Source organism: Eleutherodactylus coqui, unplaced genomic scaffold (assembly GCF_035609145.1).
Source record: "Eleutherodactylus coqui strain aEleCoq1 unplaced genomic scaffold, aEleCoq1.hap1 HAP1_SCAFFOLD_133, whole genome shotgun sequence".
Taxonomy (NCBI): domain Eukaryota; kingdom Metazoa; phylum Chordata; class Amphibia; order Anura; family Eleutherodactylidae; genus Eleutherodactylus; species Eleutherodactylus coqui.
This window is the reverse complement of record NW_027102555.1, coordinates 54,593-67,553: the sequence shown is the minus strand read 5'-3', so window position 1 is coordinate 67,553 and position 12,961 is coordinate 54,593. Positions and strand designations below refer to the sequence as shown.

General features: G+C 51.3%; 1 protein-coding gene across 1 annotated transcript in view; it reads right to left on the bottom strand.

Annotated features, from left to right (window-relative positions):
- Positions 1-10,776: 10,776 nt before the first annotated feature.
- Positions 10,777-12,961, bottom strand: part of TPP1 (tripeptidyl peptidase 1) — a 47,598-nt gene continuing 45,413 nt past the window's right edge. The window contains exon 13 of the mRNA XM_066588933.1: positions 10,777-11,754. Within this exon, the coding sequence (XP_066445030.1) occupies positions 11,620-11,754 (135 nt within the window). The 3' untranslated portion in view covers positions 10,777-11,619. The remainder of the gene's footprint in view (positions 11,755-12,961) is intronic.

Genomic DNA, 12,961 nt, shown 5'->3' with positions numbered 1-12,961 from the left:
TTCCCGTTGCAGCAGTATAGGGAGATAACAGTCTCTTTCACATTTCAGTAGTTGCAGTATAGACAAGGCCCCAGTTACATTTATGTAGCAAAAGTGTAGGCCAACCCCACACACCTTGCTGTAGCATGAGTGCAGGCGAAGCCCATAAAAATTACTAGGATTACACTGTAGGTGAGGGCCCAAAAAAATTGGTGTACCAACAGTACTAATGTACCTCAGAAAAATTGCCCATGCGCGTACAATGTTGCGGGAGACGTGGTCATGCAGGGCTGGGATGGCACATCGGGAAAAGTAGTGGCGACTGGGAACCGAGTAGCGCGGGGCCACCGCCGCCATCATGTTTTTGAAAGCCTCCGTTTCCACAAGCCTATACGGCAGCATCTCAAGGCTGATAAATTTGGCTATGTGCACATTTAACGCTTGAGCGTGCGGGTGCGTGGCGGTGTACTTGCGCTCAAACAGTTGCGCTAGCGACGGCTGGACGCTGCGCTGAGAGACATTGCTGGATGGGGCCAAGGACAGCGGAGGTGAGGGTGTGGGTGCAGGCCATGAGGCGGTAGTGCCCGTGTCCTGAGAGGGGGGCTGGATCTCAGTGGCAGGTTGGGGCACAGGGGGAGAGGCAGTGGTGCAAACCGGAGGCGGTGAACGGCCTTCGTCCCACCTTGTGGGGTGCTTGGCCATCATATGTCTGCGCATGCTGGTGGTGGTGAGGCTGGTGGTGTTGGCTCCACGGCTGATCTTGGCGCGACAAACCTTGCACACCACTGTTCGTCGGTCGTCTGCACTCTTAGTGAAAAACTGCCACACCTTTGAGCACCCTGGCCTCTGCAGGGTGGCATGGCCTGAGGGGGCGCTTTGGGAAACAGTTGGTGGATTATTCTGTCTGGCCCTGCCTCTACCCCTGGACACCGCACTGCCTCTTGCAACCTGCCCTGCTGCTGCACTTGCCTCCCCCTCTGAAGACCTGTCCTCAGTAGGCTTAGCAAACCAGGTGGGGTCAGTCACCTCATCGTCCTGCTGCTCTTCCTCCGAATCCTCTGTGCGCTCCTCCCTCGGACTTACTGCCCTTACTATTACCTCACTGACAGATAACTGTCTCATCGTCATCGTCCTCCTCACCCACTGAAAGGTCTTGAGACAGTTGCCGGAAGTCCCCAGCCTCATCCCCCGGACCCCAGGAACTTTCCAAAGGTTGGGCATCGGTCACGACAAACTCCTCCGGTGGGAGAGGAACCATTGCTGTCCATTCTGGGCAGGGACCCGAGAACAGTTCCTGGGAGTCTGCCTGCTCCTCAGAATGTGTCATTTTCATGGAGTGAGGAGGCTGGGAGGAAGGAGGAGCAGCAGCCAGAGGATTCAGAGTTGCAGCAGTGGACGGCGTAGAAGACTGGGTGGTCGATAGATTGCTGGATGCACTTTCTGCCATCCACGACAGGACCTGCTCACACTGCTCAGTTTCTAATAAAGGTCTACTACGTGGACCCATTAATTGTGATATGAAGCTGGGGACCCCAGAAACGTGCCTCTCTTCTAATCCCGCAGCAGTAGGCTATGCTATACCTGGACCAGGATCTCGGCCTGTGCCCACACCCTGACTTGGGCCTCCGCATCCTCGCCCCTGTCCTCTAGGCCTACCCCTACCCCTCAGCATGCTGGATTACGAGTAGAGCAGAAACCGAACGCTGTGATTAAATGTGCCGCTTATTGGCCTGTGGTTGGAGGCTGACTTCGCTTACGGAGAACACAGCAGAGCCAGGAAACAATTATGCGCAAGCCTGTAGTGAGACGTAGGTGCGTATGACTGAGCTACTGGAATTCACAGCGCAGAACCAGTCAAGTGGCCAAAGGCCAGTGGTAGACCTTAAGTATTTAGCTTCTATTTTTTTAAATGGTGAGCTGAAACACCAGACAGACAGCGTATGCAGCGTATATATGTATACTGTTTCCCTCTGGCGCTATGACGGCGATCATGTAACGGAGACAGCAGAGCCAGGAAACAATTTTGCGTAAGCCTGCTGTAACGCTTAGCTGCGCATTAATTAGGACTACTACCCCCAGCAGACACGCAGTACACTAAAGACGGTCACAGGCAGCCCAAATATAGTATTTTTCCCCAATTTTTTTGAAAAAGCCCCCTGCCTATATAGCCAGTATATCTCTTTCACCTTTCCCACTGTCCCTGCCTCACCAGTACTGGCCCTATACTCTGTACAATGACTGCAGACTGCGGACGCAATGCTCTGCACGGCTGATATACAAAAAAAAAAAAATTGTGCAACACTGCTAAAAGCAGCCTCAACAGTACTGCACACGGTCAGATGTGGCCCTAAGAAGGACCGTTGGGGTTCTTGAAGATGAATATAACACCTAACACTCTCCCTATAGCAGCAGCAGCATCAGCAGCACTTTCCCTGATCTCTCTCAGCGTGCATCTGAGGCGAGCCGCGGGAGGGGCCGATTTTAATACTCGGGTGACATCTGATCTCCCCAGCCACTCACTGCAGGGGGGTGGTATAGGGCCTGAACGTCACAGGAGGAAGTTGTAATGCCTTCCCTGTGTTTCTATTGGCCAGAAAAGCGTGCAAATTTCTCAGGGAAGAAAATGAAAGTGACTCAAACATCGCGTGGTGCTCGCCTCTAGTAACGAGCATCTCGAACACGCTAATACTCGAACGAGCATCAAGCTCGGACAAGTACGCTCGCTCATCTCTAGAAGGGACGTCTGGGGTCATCGGGTCCAACCCCCTGCTCAGTGCAGGATCACTAAATCATCCAAGACAGATGTCTGTCCGGCCTCTGAACACTTCCATTGAAGGAGAACTCCCCCCCTCCCGTGGCAACATGTTCCACTCATTGATCCCCCTCACTGTCTAATATCTAATCTGTTTCTCCTCCCTTTCAGTTTCATCCCATTGCTTCTAGTCTTTCCTTGTACAGATGAGAATAGAGCTGATCCCTCTGCACAGTGACAGCCCTTCAGATATTTGTAGGCAGCTATTAAGTCTCCTCTCAGCCTTCACTTCTGCTAAACATTCCCAGATCCTTTAACCGTTCCTCATAGGACATGATTTGTAGACCGCTCACCATCTTGGTAACTCTTCTCCGATCTTGCTCCTTTCTGTTGTCTTCGTTATACCCTAGCATACAACTGTGCTCAGTAAGGCTACCCTACCTCAGTAAGCAGCATGGATGGCCGTAAAGGTGATGCAGAAACCCAGCAAACCAGGAGTAGTCCTTCTGGACAAATGCTAGAATGTATTTGTTTGTATAGCAATACAGGAGTTTCTTGTCATTTCAGGGTGACAAAGAAACTGAGAGGTCCAAACCCGAGACCAAGAGGAGAGCTAGGAGAGCTAGGAGATGTGCTCTAAGTGCCAAACTATGTGGAAAACTATAGAAAACAATTATGTGTAGAATCAAACCAGGAGAAGGCTACCCTGATAAATGGTATAAGGAGTAGAGATGAGCGAACCTACTCGTTTCGAGTAATTACTCGATCGAGCACCACGATTTTCGAGTACTTTAGTACTCGGGTGAAAAGATTCGGGGGTCGCCGGGGGGCGGGGAGAGGCGTGGCGGAGCGGGGGGTAGCAGCGGGGAACAGGGGGGAGCCCTCTCTCCCTCTCCCCCCCCCCCCCACTCCCCACTGCAACCCCCCACTCACCCACGGCGCCCCCTGAATCTTTTCGCCCGAGTACGGAAGTACTCGAAAATCGCGGTGCTCGGGCGAAAAAGGGGCGTGGCCGAGTAGGTTCGCTCATCTGTAATAAGGAGCATAGTCCGAGAGGAAGTACCGGCTTCCATCTCAAACCTTCCCCTACTCCTCAACGTGGCCCCTCCAGGCCAGCTAAAAGACCCCATGGGCTAGAACCCCCTAGTTCAGATTCAGTGCATTCTTTTTAGGATCTGTTAAATGGGGAACCAGCAGCCAGAAAGGGTCCTCTGATGCGGACAAGAAACACTACTTTTCCTCAGATGACACGGAGGAACTCCTTAAGACAGTGAAAGAAACTAGGAGAGTGGAAGAGTTTCTGCAACCAAGATCCATTCAGGATGAGATGTTCGGGGGACTTAAATCATGGAATGGGGTTTCCTGTGAATGAAACATCTGAATATGAATGAAAACAGACTGTCTGACAGAGCTCTTGGGTGAGGCCTAGCTACTTGAGGCGAGCGGACGTGGGGACTCTGAGCTCTGGGATCCCTGCAGCTAAAATTAGTAAGAACAGACCCATACTGGCTTATAACTCTCCCCTGACCCCCCTGCTGTCTCTCCTACATTCAGAGCTGTTTGCAGCGCTGCGGGGTCCTGTTCCTGCATTGTGGGCAGAAGAGGACGTCATGCCGTCTGTCAGATTTCACAGATCTAAGCCTGAAAACCCTGAGCCTCCATCCACACCGCTACAAAATATTGCTACAATGTGAAGCACATTGTTTTCTAGATAACCTAGACTGTAGGCGGGTGGCATCCTGTGTCCCGGATGTGATCTGTGTACTGACTGCTGATATATCTGTACATAATTATTAGAGCGCCCCCTTGTTACAGTCCTGGGTATAATAGATGATGGGAGAGATCTCTGTACTGACTGCTGATATATCTATACATGGTTATTAGAGCGCCCCCTTGTTACAGTCCTGGGTATAATAGATGATGTGAGAGATCTCTGTACTGACCCCTGATATATCTATACATAGTTATTAGAGTGCCCCCTTGTTACCGTCCTGGGTATAATAGATGATGGGAGAGATCTCTGTACTGACCCCTGATATATCTATACATAGTTATTAGAGTGCCCCCTTGTTACCGTCCTGGGTATAATAGATGATGGGAGAGATCTCTGTACTGACCCCTGATATATCTATACATAGTTATTAGAGCGCCCCTTGTTACAGTCCTGGGTATAATAGATGATGGGAGAGATCTCTGTACTGACCCCTGATATATTATACATAGTTATTAGAGCGCCCCCTTGTTACAGTCCTGGGTATAATAGATGATGGCAGAGATCTCTGTACTGACCCCTGATATATTATACATAGTTATTAGAGCGCCCCCTTGTTACAGTCCTGGGTATAATAGATGATAGGAGAGATCTCTGTACTGACCCCTGATATATTATACATAGTTATTAGAGCGCCCCCTTGTTACAGATCTGGGTATAATAGATGATGGGAGAGATCTCTGTACTGAACCCTGATATATTATACATAGTTATTAGAGCGCCCCCTTGTTACAGTCCTAGGTATAATAGATGATGGGAGAGATCTCTGTACTGACCCCTGATATATCTATACATAGTTATTAGAGCGCCCCCTTGTTACAGTCCTAGGTATAATAGATGATGGGAGAGATCTCTGTACTGACCCCTGATATATATTACACATAGTTATTAGAGCGCCCCCTTGTTACAGTCCTAGGTATAATAGATGATGGGAGAGATCTCTGTACTGACCCCTGATATATATTACACATAGTTCTTGGAGCGCCCCCTTGTTACAGTCCTGGGTAGAATAGATGATGGGAGAGATCTCTGTACTGACCCCTGATATATCTATACATAGTTATTAGAGCGCCCCCTTGGAACAAGGGTCAGTATATCACATTATTTAGTTCCCTTAGAACCCAGGGATGTATGTCATCAGGATCCGGCGATTTGTCTATTTTCATCTTTTTAAGGCAGCCCTGTACTTCTCCTGGGTTAGACTGGTGACACTCAGTGGAGAGTTTACTTGATCACTCTGCATCACATCTGACATTTCATTTTCCATGTGAATACACTGGAGAAAAAACTATTTAAATGGTTTGTTTTCTCCTCGTCGGCCTCTATAATTCTTCCTACATTTATTAACTAAAGGGCCGACATTTTCAGTATTAATCTTCTTACTATTTATATAGTTGAACAGTTTAGGGTTAGTTTTGCTCTCTTTGGCGATAAGTCTCTCTGTCTCCATCTTTGCTGCTTTTATCTGATTTTTACACAATGTATTTTCCCTATTGGTTTTTAGTGCTTCTTCGCTGCCTTCTTGTTTTAGTTGGTTACATGCTTTCTTATTGCCCCCCCCCCCCCCCCCCCCCCATTGATTTTCCCCTATCACTAACCCTTCTATCCCTGTAAGGTAGGGTCCGCTCACAATAAGTAACTAGGATGTTAGTAACCTTCCCCATTTATTGTCCGTGCTCTTATTTCTGAGGACATTCTCCCAGTCAGTGAGGTGAAGGCCGTCTCTGAGCTGATGGAACTTGGCCTTCCTAAAGTTTTGTATTTTTGTAGTTCCTCTATAAAACTCTCTATTGAAAGAAAAGTGGAAAAGTATATTCTGGTCACTATTTCCCCGGTGCCCCCGCCTGCACCCCTATTATTCTGTCAGGTCTGTTGGTTAGTATTAAGTCCACAATGGGCGTCCCTCTAGTCGGGTTCTAATCCCCTAAAAGGATTATATTGTCCTTCCCTCATGTATCTCCACCCACAGATCTTCCCATAATGCGGGCTTTAAACGGGATGTTACATAAATACAAGCCTCTCTGTTTTTATGATCCCTTCTGAACAGACTGTAACCCTGTAAGTTCATCGCCCAGTCATGGCTTTCATCCAACCAGGTCTCCGTTAGTCCCACTATGTCATAGTTTTCCTCACACATTACTTGCAGTTGCCCGCCTTTAGCACCCAGACATCCGGCAACGGTCACCACAGTTTAGAGGTTTTTGGTTATTTTCTATTTAACTGTATCCTTACTAGTTGGTCTAAACTGGGTTCATACAGATCGATAAGCAGTAAATAAACACAAATGACTCTTCCAGCTTGAATTTTTTACATATATTCACTCCCTCATTTGGTAGTCAGCTACCTGCATGGTGAGAGGATGCACTCCTCACTCAGTAAGTAACGGCCATTTTCTATGATTATTTTTATCTAAAGTCCCCGAATCCCAAGTCACACACTTAAAGGGGTTGTCCCACCGTGCATAATGGCTCTATATACTTCTGTATGGCTATTACAAAGCACTTTGTAATATAATGTGTGCTTTGCAATTATGCCATACAGAAGATATATACTTACCTTATCCGGTGCCCCCCCCCTATATTTACTTGTATGTTGCCTTGGCTCCGACCATTCCTTGGCTCTTCTCCCATCAGTCGGTCTTCTCCCAGTCGCGCAGGCGCTGTAGATTTTCTGGCTGCTCAGGTCCCTGTGAACGCGCCTGATGCAGGCGCATGCGCAGTCTTCTCCTGGCTTCCCCTGGCTCCGGCAGACAGAAGAGGAGCAGCTTCCCCTGGCGGACCTGGGTAAGTCACTGAGAAGGAAGGGGGGGGGTTGGGTGCGGGAGTCGGGCAACCCGTCACTGTCACTTAGCAGGGGGGGGGCCGATGCGTTGCGGGAGTCGCGCGGGCTATCACTTTGGGGGGGGGGGAGTTGTGCGGGCTGTCACTTTGCGGGGGGGGGGGGGAGGGAGTCGGGCGGGCTGTCACTTTGTGGGGGGCCGGAGTTGGGCAGGCTGTCACTTTGCGGGGGGGGGGGGGGGGGGCGGGAGTCGGGCAGGCTGTCACTTTGCGGGGGGGTGCGGGAGTCTGGCGGGCTGTTCATTTGCCGGGGGCGGAGTCGGGCGAGCTGTCTTGTGGGGTGGGTGTGCGGTCACATAGACTTCTTGCGGGGTGGGTGTGTGGTCACATAGACTTCTGGCGGAGGTGGGTGTGCTGTCACATAGACTTCTTGCAGGGTGCGTGTGCGGTCACATAGACTTCTTGCGGGGTGCATGTGCGGTCACATAGACTTTTTGTGGGGTGCGTGTGGGGTCACAGACTTCTTGTGAGGTGAGTGTGCTGTCACATAGACTTCTGGCGGAGATGGATGTGCTGTCACATAGACTTCTGGCAGAGGTGGATGTGCTGTCACATAGACTTCTGGCAGAGGTGGATGTGCTGTTACATAGACTTCTGGCGGGGTGGGTGTGCGGTCACATAGACTTCTTGCTGGTGGGTGTGCGGTCACATAGACTTCTTGCGGGGTGGGTGTGCGGTCACATAGACTTCTTGCGTGGTGGGTGTGCGGTCACATAGACTTCTTGCGGGGTCACATAGACTTTTTGTGGGGTGCGTGTGCGGTCACATAGACTTCTGGCAGAGGTGGGTGTGCTGTCACATAGACTTCTGGCAGAGGTGGATATGCTGTCACATAGACTTCTTGTGGGGTGGGTGTGCGGTCACATAGACTTCTTGCGGGGTGCGTGTGCGGTCACAGACTTCTTGCGGGGTGGGTGTGCGGTCACATAGACTTCTTGTGGGGTGGGCGGTCACACAGACTTCTTGTGGGGTGGGTGTGCTGTCACATAAACTTCTGGCGGAGGTGGGTGTGCGGTCACATAGACTTCTGGCGGAGGTGGGTGTGCGGTCACATAGACTTCTTGTAGGGGTGGGTTTGCGGTCACATAGACTTCTGGCAGAGGTGGGAGTGCTGTCACATAGACTTCTGGCAGAGGTGGGAGTGCTGTCACATAGACTTCTGGCAGAGGTGGGAGTGCTGTCACATAGACTTCTTGCAGGGTGGGTGTGCGGTCACATAGACGTCTTGCGGGGCGGGTGTGCTGTCACAGACTTCTTGTGGGGTGGGTGTGCTGTCACATAGACTTCTGGCAGAGGTGGGTGTGCTGTCACATAGACTTTTGGCGGTGGTGGGTGTGCGGTCACAGACTTCTTGTGGGGTGGGTGTGCGGTCACATAGACTTCTTGTGGGGTAGGTGTGCTGTCACATAGACTTCTTGCGGGGTAGGTGTGCTGTCACATAGACTTCTGGCGGCGGTGGGTGTGCTTTCGCATAGACTTCTGGCGGAGGTGGATGTGCTGTCACATAGACGTCTGGCGGAGGTGGATGCAAGAGTGCACTTTCAGGGGGGACTGTGGGAGGGCATTGTGGCTGGTGACACTGGAGGGGGGAACTGTGGTGGGGGCATTGTGGGGGGTGCACTGTGGAGGGGCACTTTGGGGGTGCATTGTGTGTGGACACTGACCGGCGTCATCGGGAGCGCGCACGCTGAGGAGAGAGAGGCAGCAGTGCATCATGGGAACTACCCAGCGGCGCCATCTTTAAAAAGTTCTTCAGGCAAGCTTTATAAGGGGAAGAAAAGTAATAAAAAGGTGAGCAAAATATGGTTTTTTATGGGAAAGGCTGTTGTGTGTGAGGCTTCTACTCTACAGGGCATTAAGGGGGAAAAAAAATTAGTTTGTGGGGCGGGACCACCCCTTTAAGAGACTGCACACTAAAGGCCCCTCATCCACGGGGCGATTATTATTCTGGTTGTTCGGCTACCACAGGGTTTTGAACAATAATCATCCCGTGTAAAAGCAGGCAGAGACTGAGCGACAGGAGAGAGTCAGCAGCTGCTTACAGTGAATGGAGGCGGGCGGGGAGAGAACGGTCCTTCAGCCGCGCCCACCGGCCGCGCCGTCAGCGATACTCATCCTGGGTCATAGGGTCCTTAGGATACCCCTCACTTATGTGTGCTGCTTACAGTGAATGGAGGCGGGCGGGGAGAGAACGGTCCTTCAGCCGCGCCCCACCGGCCGCGCCGTCAGCGATACTCATCCTGGGTCATAGGGTCCTTAGGATACCCCTCACTTATGTGTGCTGCTTATAGTGAATGGAGGCGGGCGGGGAGAGAACGGTCCTTCAGCCGCGCCCCACCGGCCGCGCCGTCAGCGATACTCATCCTGGGTCATAGGGTCCTTAGGATACCCCTCACTTATGTGTGCTGCTTATAGTGAATGGAGGCGGGCGGGGGGAGAACAGTCCTTCAGCCGCGCCCACCGGCCGCGCCGTCAGCGATACTCATCCTGGGTCATAGGGTCCTTAGGATACCCCTCACTTATGTGTGCTGCTTATAGTGAATGGAGGCGGGCGGGGAGAGAACGGTCCTTCAGCCGCGCCCCACCGGCCGCGCTGTCAGCGATACTCATCCTGGGTCATAGGGTCCTTAGGATACCCCTCACTTATGTGTGCTGCTTATAATGAATGGAGGCGGGCAGGGAGAGAACGGTCCTTCAGCCGCGCCCCACCGGCCGCGCCGTCAGCGATACTCATCCTGGGTCATAGGGTCCTTAGGATACCCCTCACTTATGTGTGCTGCTTATAGTGAATGGAGGCGGGCGGGGAGAGAATGGTCCTTCAGCCGCGCCGTCAGCGATACTCATCCTGGGTCATAGGGTCCTTAGGATACCCCTCACTTATGTGTGCTGCTTATAATGAATGGAGGCGGGCAGGGAGAGAACGGTCCTTCAGCCGCGCCCCACCGGCCGCGCTGTCAGCGATACTCATCCTGGGTCATAGGGTCCTTAGGATACCCCTCACTTATGTGTGCTGCTTATAATGAATGGAGGCGGGCAGGGAGAGAACGGTCCTTCAGCCGCGCCCCACCGGCCGCGCCGTCAGCGATACTCATCCTGGGTCATAGGGTCCTTAGGATACCCCTCACTTATGTGTGCTGCTTATAATGAATGGAGGCGGGCAGGGAGAGAACTGTCCTTCAGCCGCGCCCCACCGGCCGCGCCGTCAGCGATACTCATCCTGGGTCATAGGGTCCTTAGCATACCCCTCACTTATGTGTGCTGCTTATAGCTCTGATCTGTAATAGCCCGGCTCTGTTAGGGTGAACGCGACTATCTAGTCCTAACATCAAGTTCAAAGCTTTAACCAGGAAGCGTGTAATGCAGGTGGAGTAAAGGACGCTCCTCCGGCCTCGGTGGCCATTGCTGCTACATTAATAATAGAAGGTGGAGCGGCACCGTGTAAGAAAGCAAAACTTTATTAGGATCAAAGCGAAAAAGCAAAGAACGCCAAGTCCTGAATGGTCGCACGCGAGCCCTTAGTCCTCTAACATGTTTGTGAACAGCAGGCCGAGCCATGCCCCAGAAGGAGCCACTGACACCTACCTACCTGAGGACCATATATCCTTTATGTTCTCTGTGCTTCCTGAAACAGGACTGGGTCCCAGCAGAGTCTCATAAGGACCCCACAGGCTCATATTCAGTATGCCAGCACTGTACCCTCTGGTGCCCCCAGATTGGCAAAGGCTGGACACCAGGAAAACAGAATTTACACTACAATCAGTAGACCTAAAGAACCGCCACAATGTGCATTTCTGCACTCCCTGAGATCAACTAAAAAGCATCAGCATGAGTCCTGAGACACAGTGAGGACTATCCAGACAAATGGGGTAGAGCCAACAGTGGGGGGTGTCATAAGGGTCATGGTGGTGAGGCATGGTGAGAATAGCACTTGGGTGGAGATAGTGGTACCCAACCATGGTAGCAGGAGACCATGAGAGGGTGAAGGAACCAGGCCGGCCGGCACTACAGGACGGGGTCCCACCAACCTGAAGCACGGAGCAGAATGTCCTATCCTTAGTCACATCGGGGATATTTTATGCTGCATCTGATGGGATAACAAGGACCTGACGGGTCAGACTGTTCTATAGATAGAGGTCCTCCATGATCCATTAACAAGACTCGTCCACACGGACAGCTCATCCCACCAGGACACGTACAGAAGACACAATGCACACAATTATCAATCATTTCTGGCCCAGGTTTTGGCTTGTGAGGGGCCGCTGCCCCTGACTTCAGGATATTCACAGTAGTGACTTCAGCAACTCTGGGTAGTTTGGAGTCCCCCAGCCGGTCACTGGGTCCCAACTGGGAGCCGCACAGAATCCTTGTGCTAGAACCTGGTCATCAAAACAAGAGATGTGACATCCTTCCGTGACCTGCGGGGAGAAGGTACAAGTCGGGAAAAGAGTAAGTTTTGGTTTACTGTATTAACAAGTGCCACAACGTCCGCATCAGAGAACATGTTTCGAACTGTCGATCACCGATAAGAGCTCGAAACGCGTTCTCTGATCCTGACCTCGTGGCACTTGTAACACAGCAGGACACTTTCCCACTACACTGTTATTAGTATTTGCTGGAACCGCCAGGACGGGGCGGGTGAAGTTTGATCGAGGACGTGTATCTGCGGGAGCGGGTCAGTGCAAGTTCTCTGGAAAGGTGAGCTTCTCTGCTTTATTTTAGTTTTGGTTTCCCTTACTCCTAAGACCCCATTTACACTGAAAGAGGATCGCTCAAACGACAGTTTGAGTGACAGTTTTGAGCGATCATCTTTGCATACTTTATAATAGCTAATTAGCTACTTAAGAGTTATGCAGGTGGAGCCGGACACCGCCACTATCACTCGATGAACAATACAGCTGTTTTGCATAAGCAAACAGCTGTATTGTTCTCTGGGCTTACAACTCACATCCTGCTGTGAACTACCAACAGGGCACAAGCTGAAAGAATCTTATCAGTGCTGCCAACTGTGATAACAGCCTGCAGCGCTGATAAGAGTCCATCACTCAATTCTAGAAAGCTAGGAATGACTTGTGCACGAAAATTGCAGGATGTCTGTGCATCTAAACACAACAGTTATCGCTCAAAAGACGGCTTGGAGCAAATTTTGAGTGATAATCGTTGTGTGTAAATGGGCCTTAACAACAGCCCAATGATGGCGCATCCTGCCCCGATGGACTGCTAGGACAGATGGAAGCTTTATTTGCTTAACCAATCACCATAATTGACTCCTACGTCCCACATAGCAGCATTACCCCTACAGGCGGCAGGCTTGTGCTGCTGTTAGGACTAAGGGGAAAACAAGAATCATAATCATTACGCTCCACAGCAGCACAACGCTGGGGGTTTAGTAGTAGTAACCCCATGGGGGGGGGGGGGGGGGGTCCTCCTGCAAAACTGCCTTCAGGACTGATCGGCCAAAGATTGTTCTGTCCGACAAACATTCACTTAACCTCCATCACGAGAGAAACAAGCATTGTGGGAAAATGTATGCTGCCCCCTGGAACAGATACCATAGGACCGCGATATACCGAGCTCTGACAGGCAGCCGAACGGCACCTCTCGTTCTCATCATGGGAGTGGGTT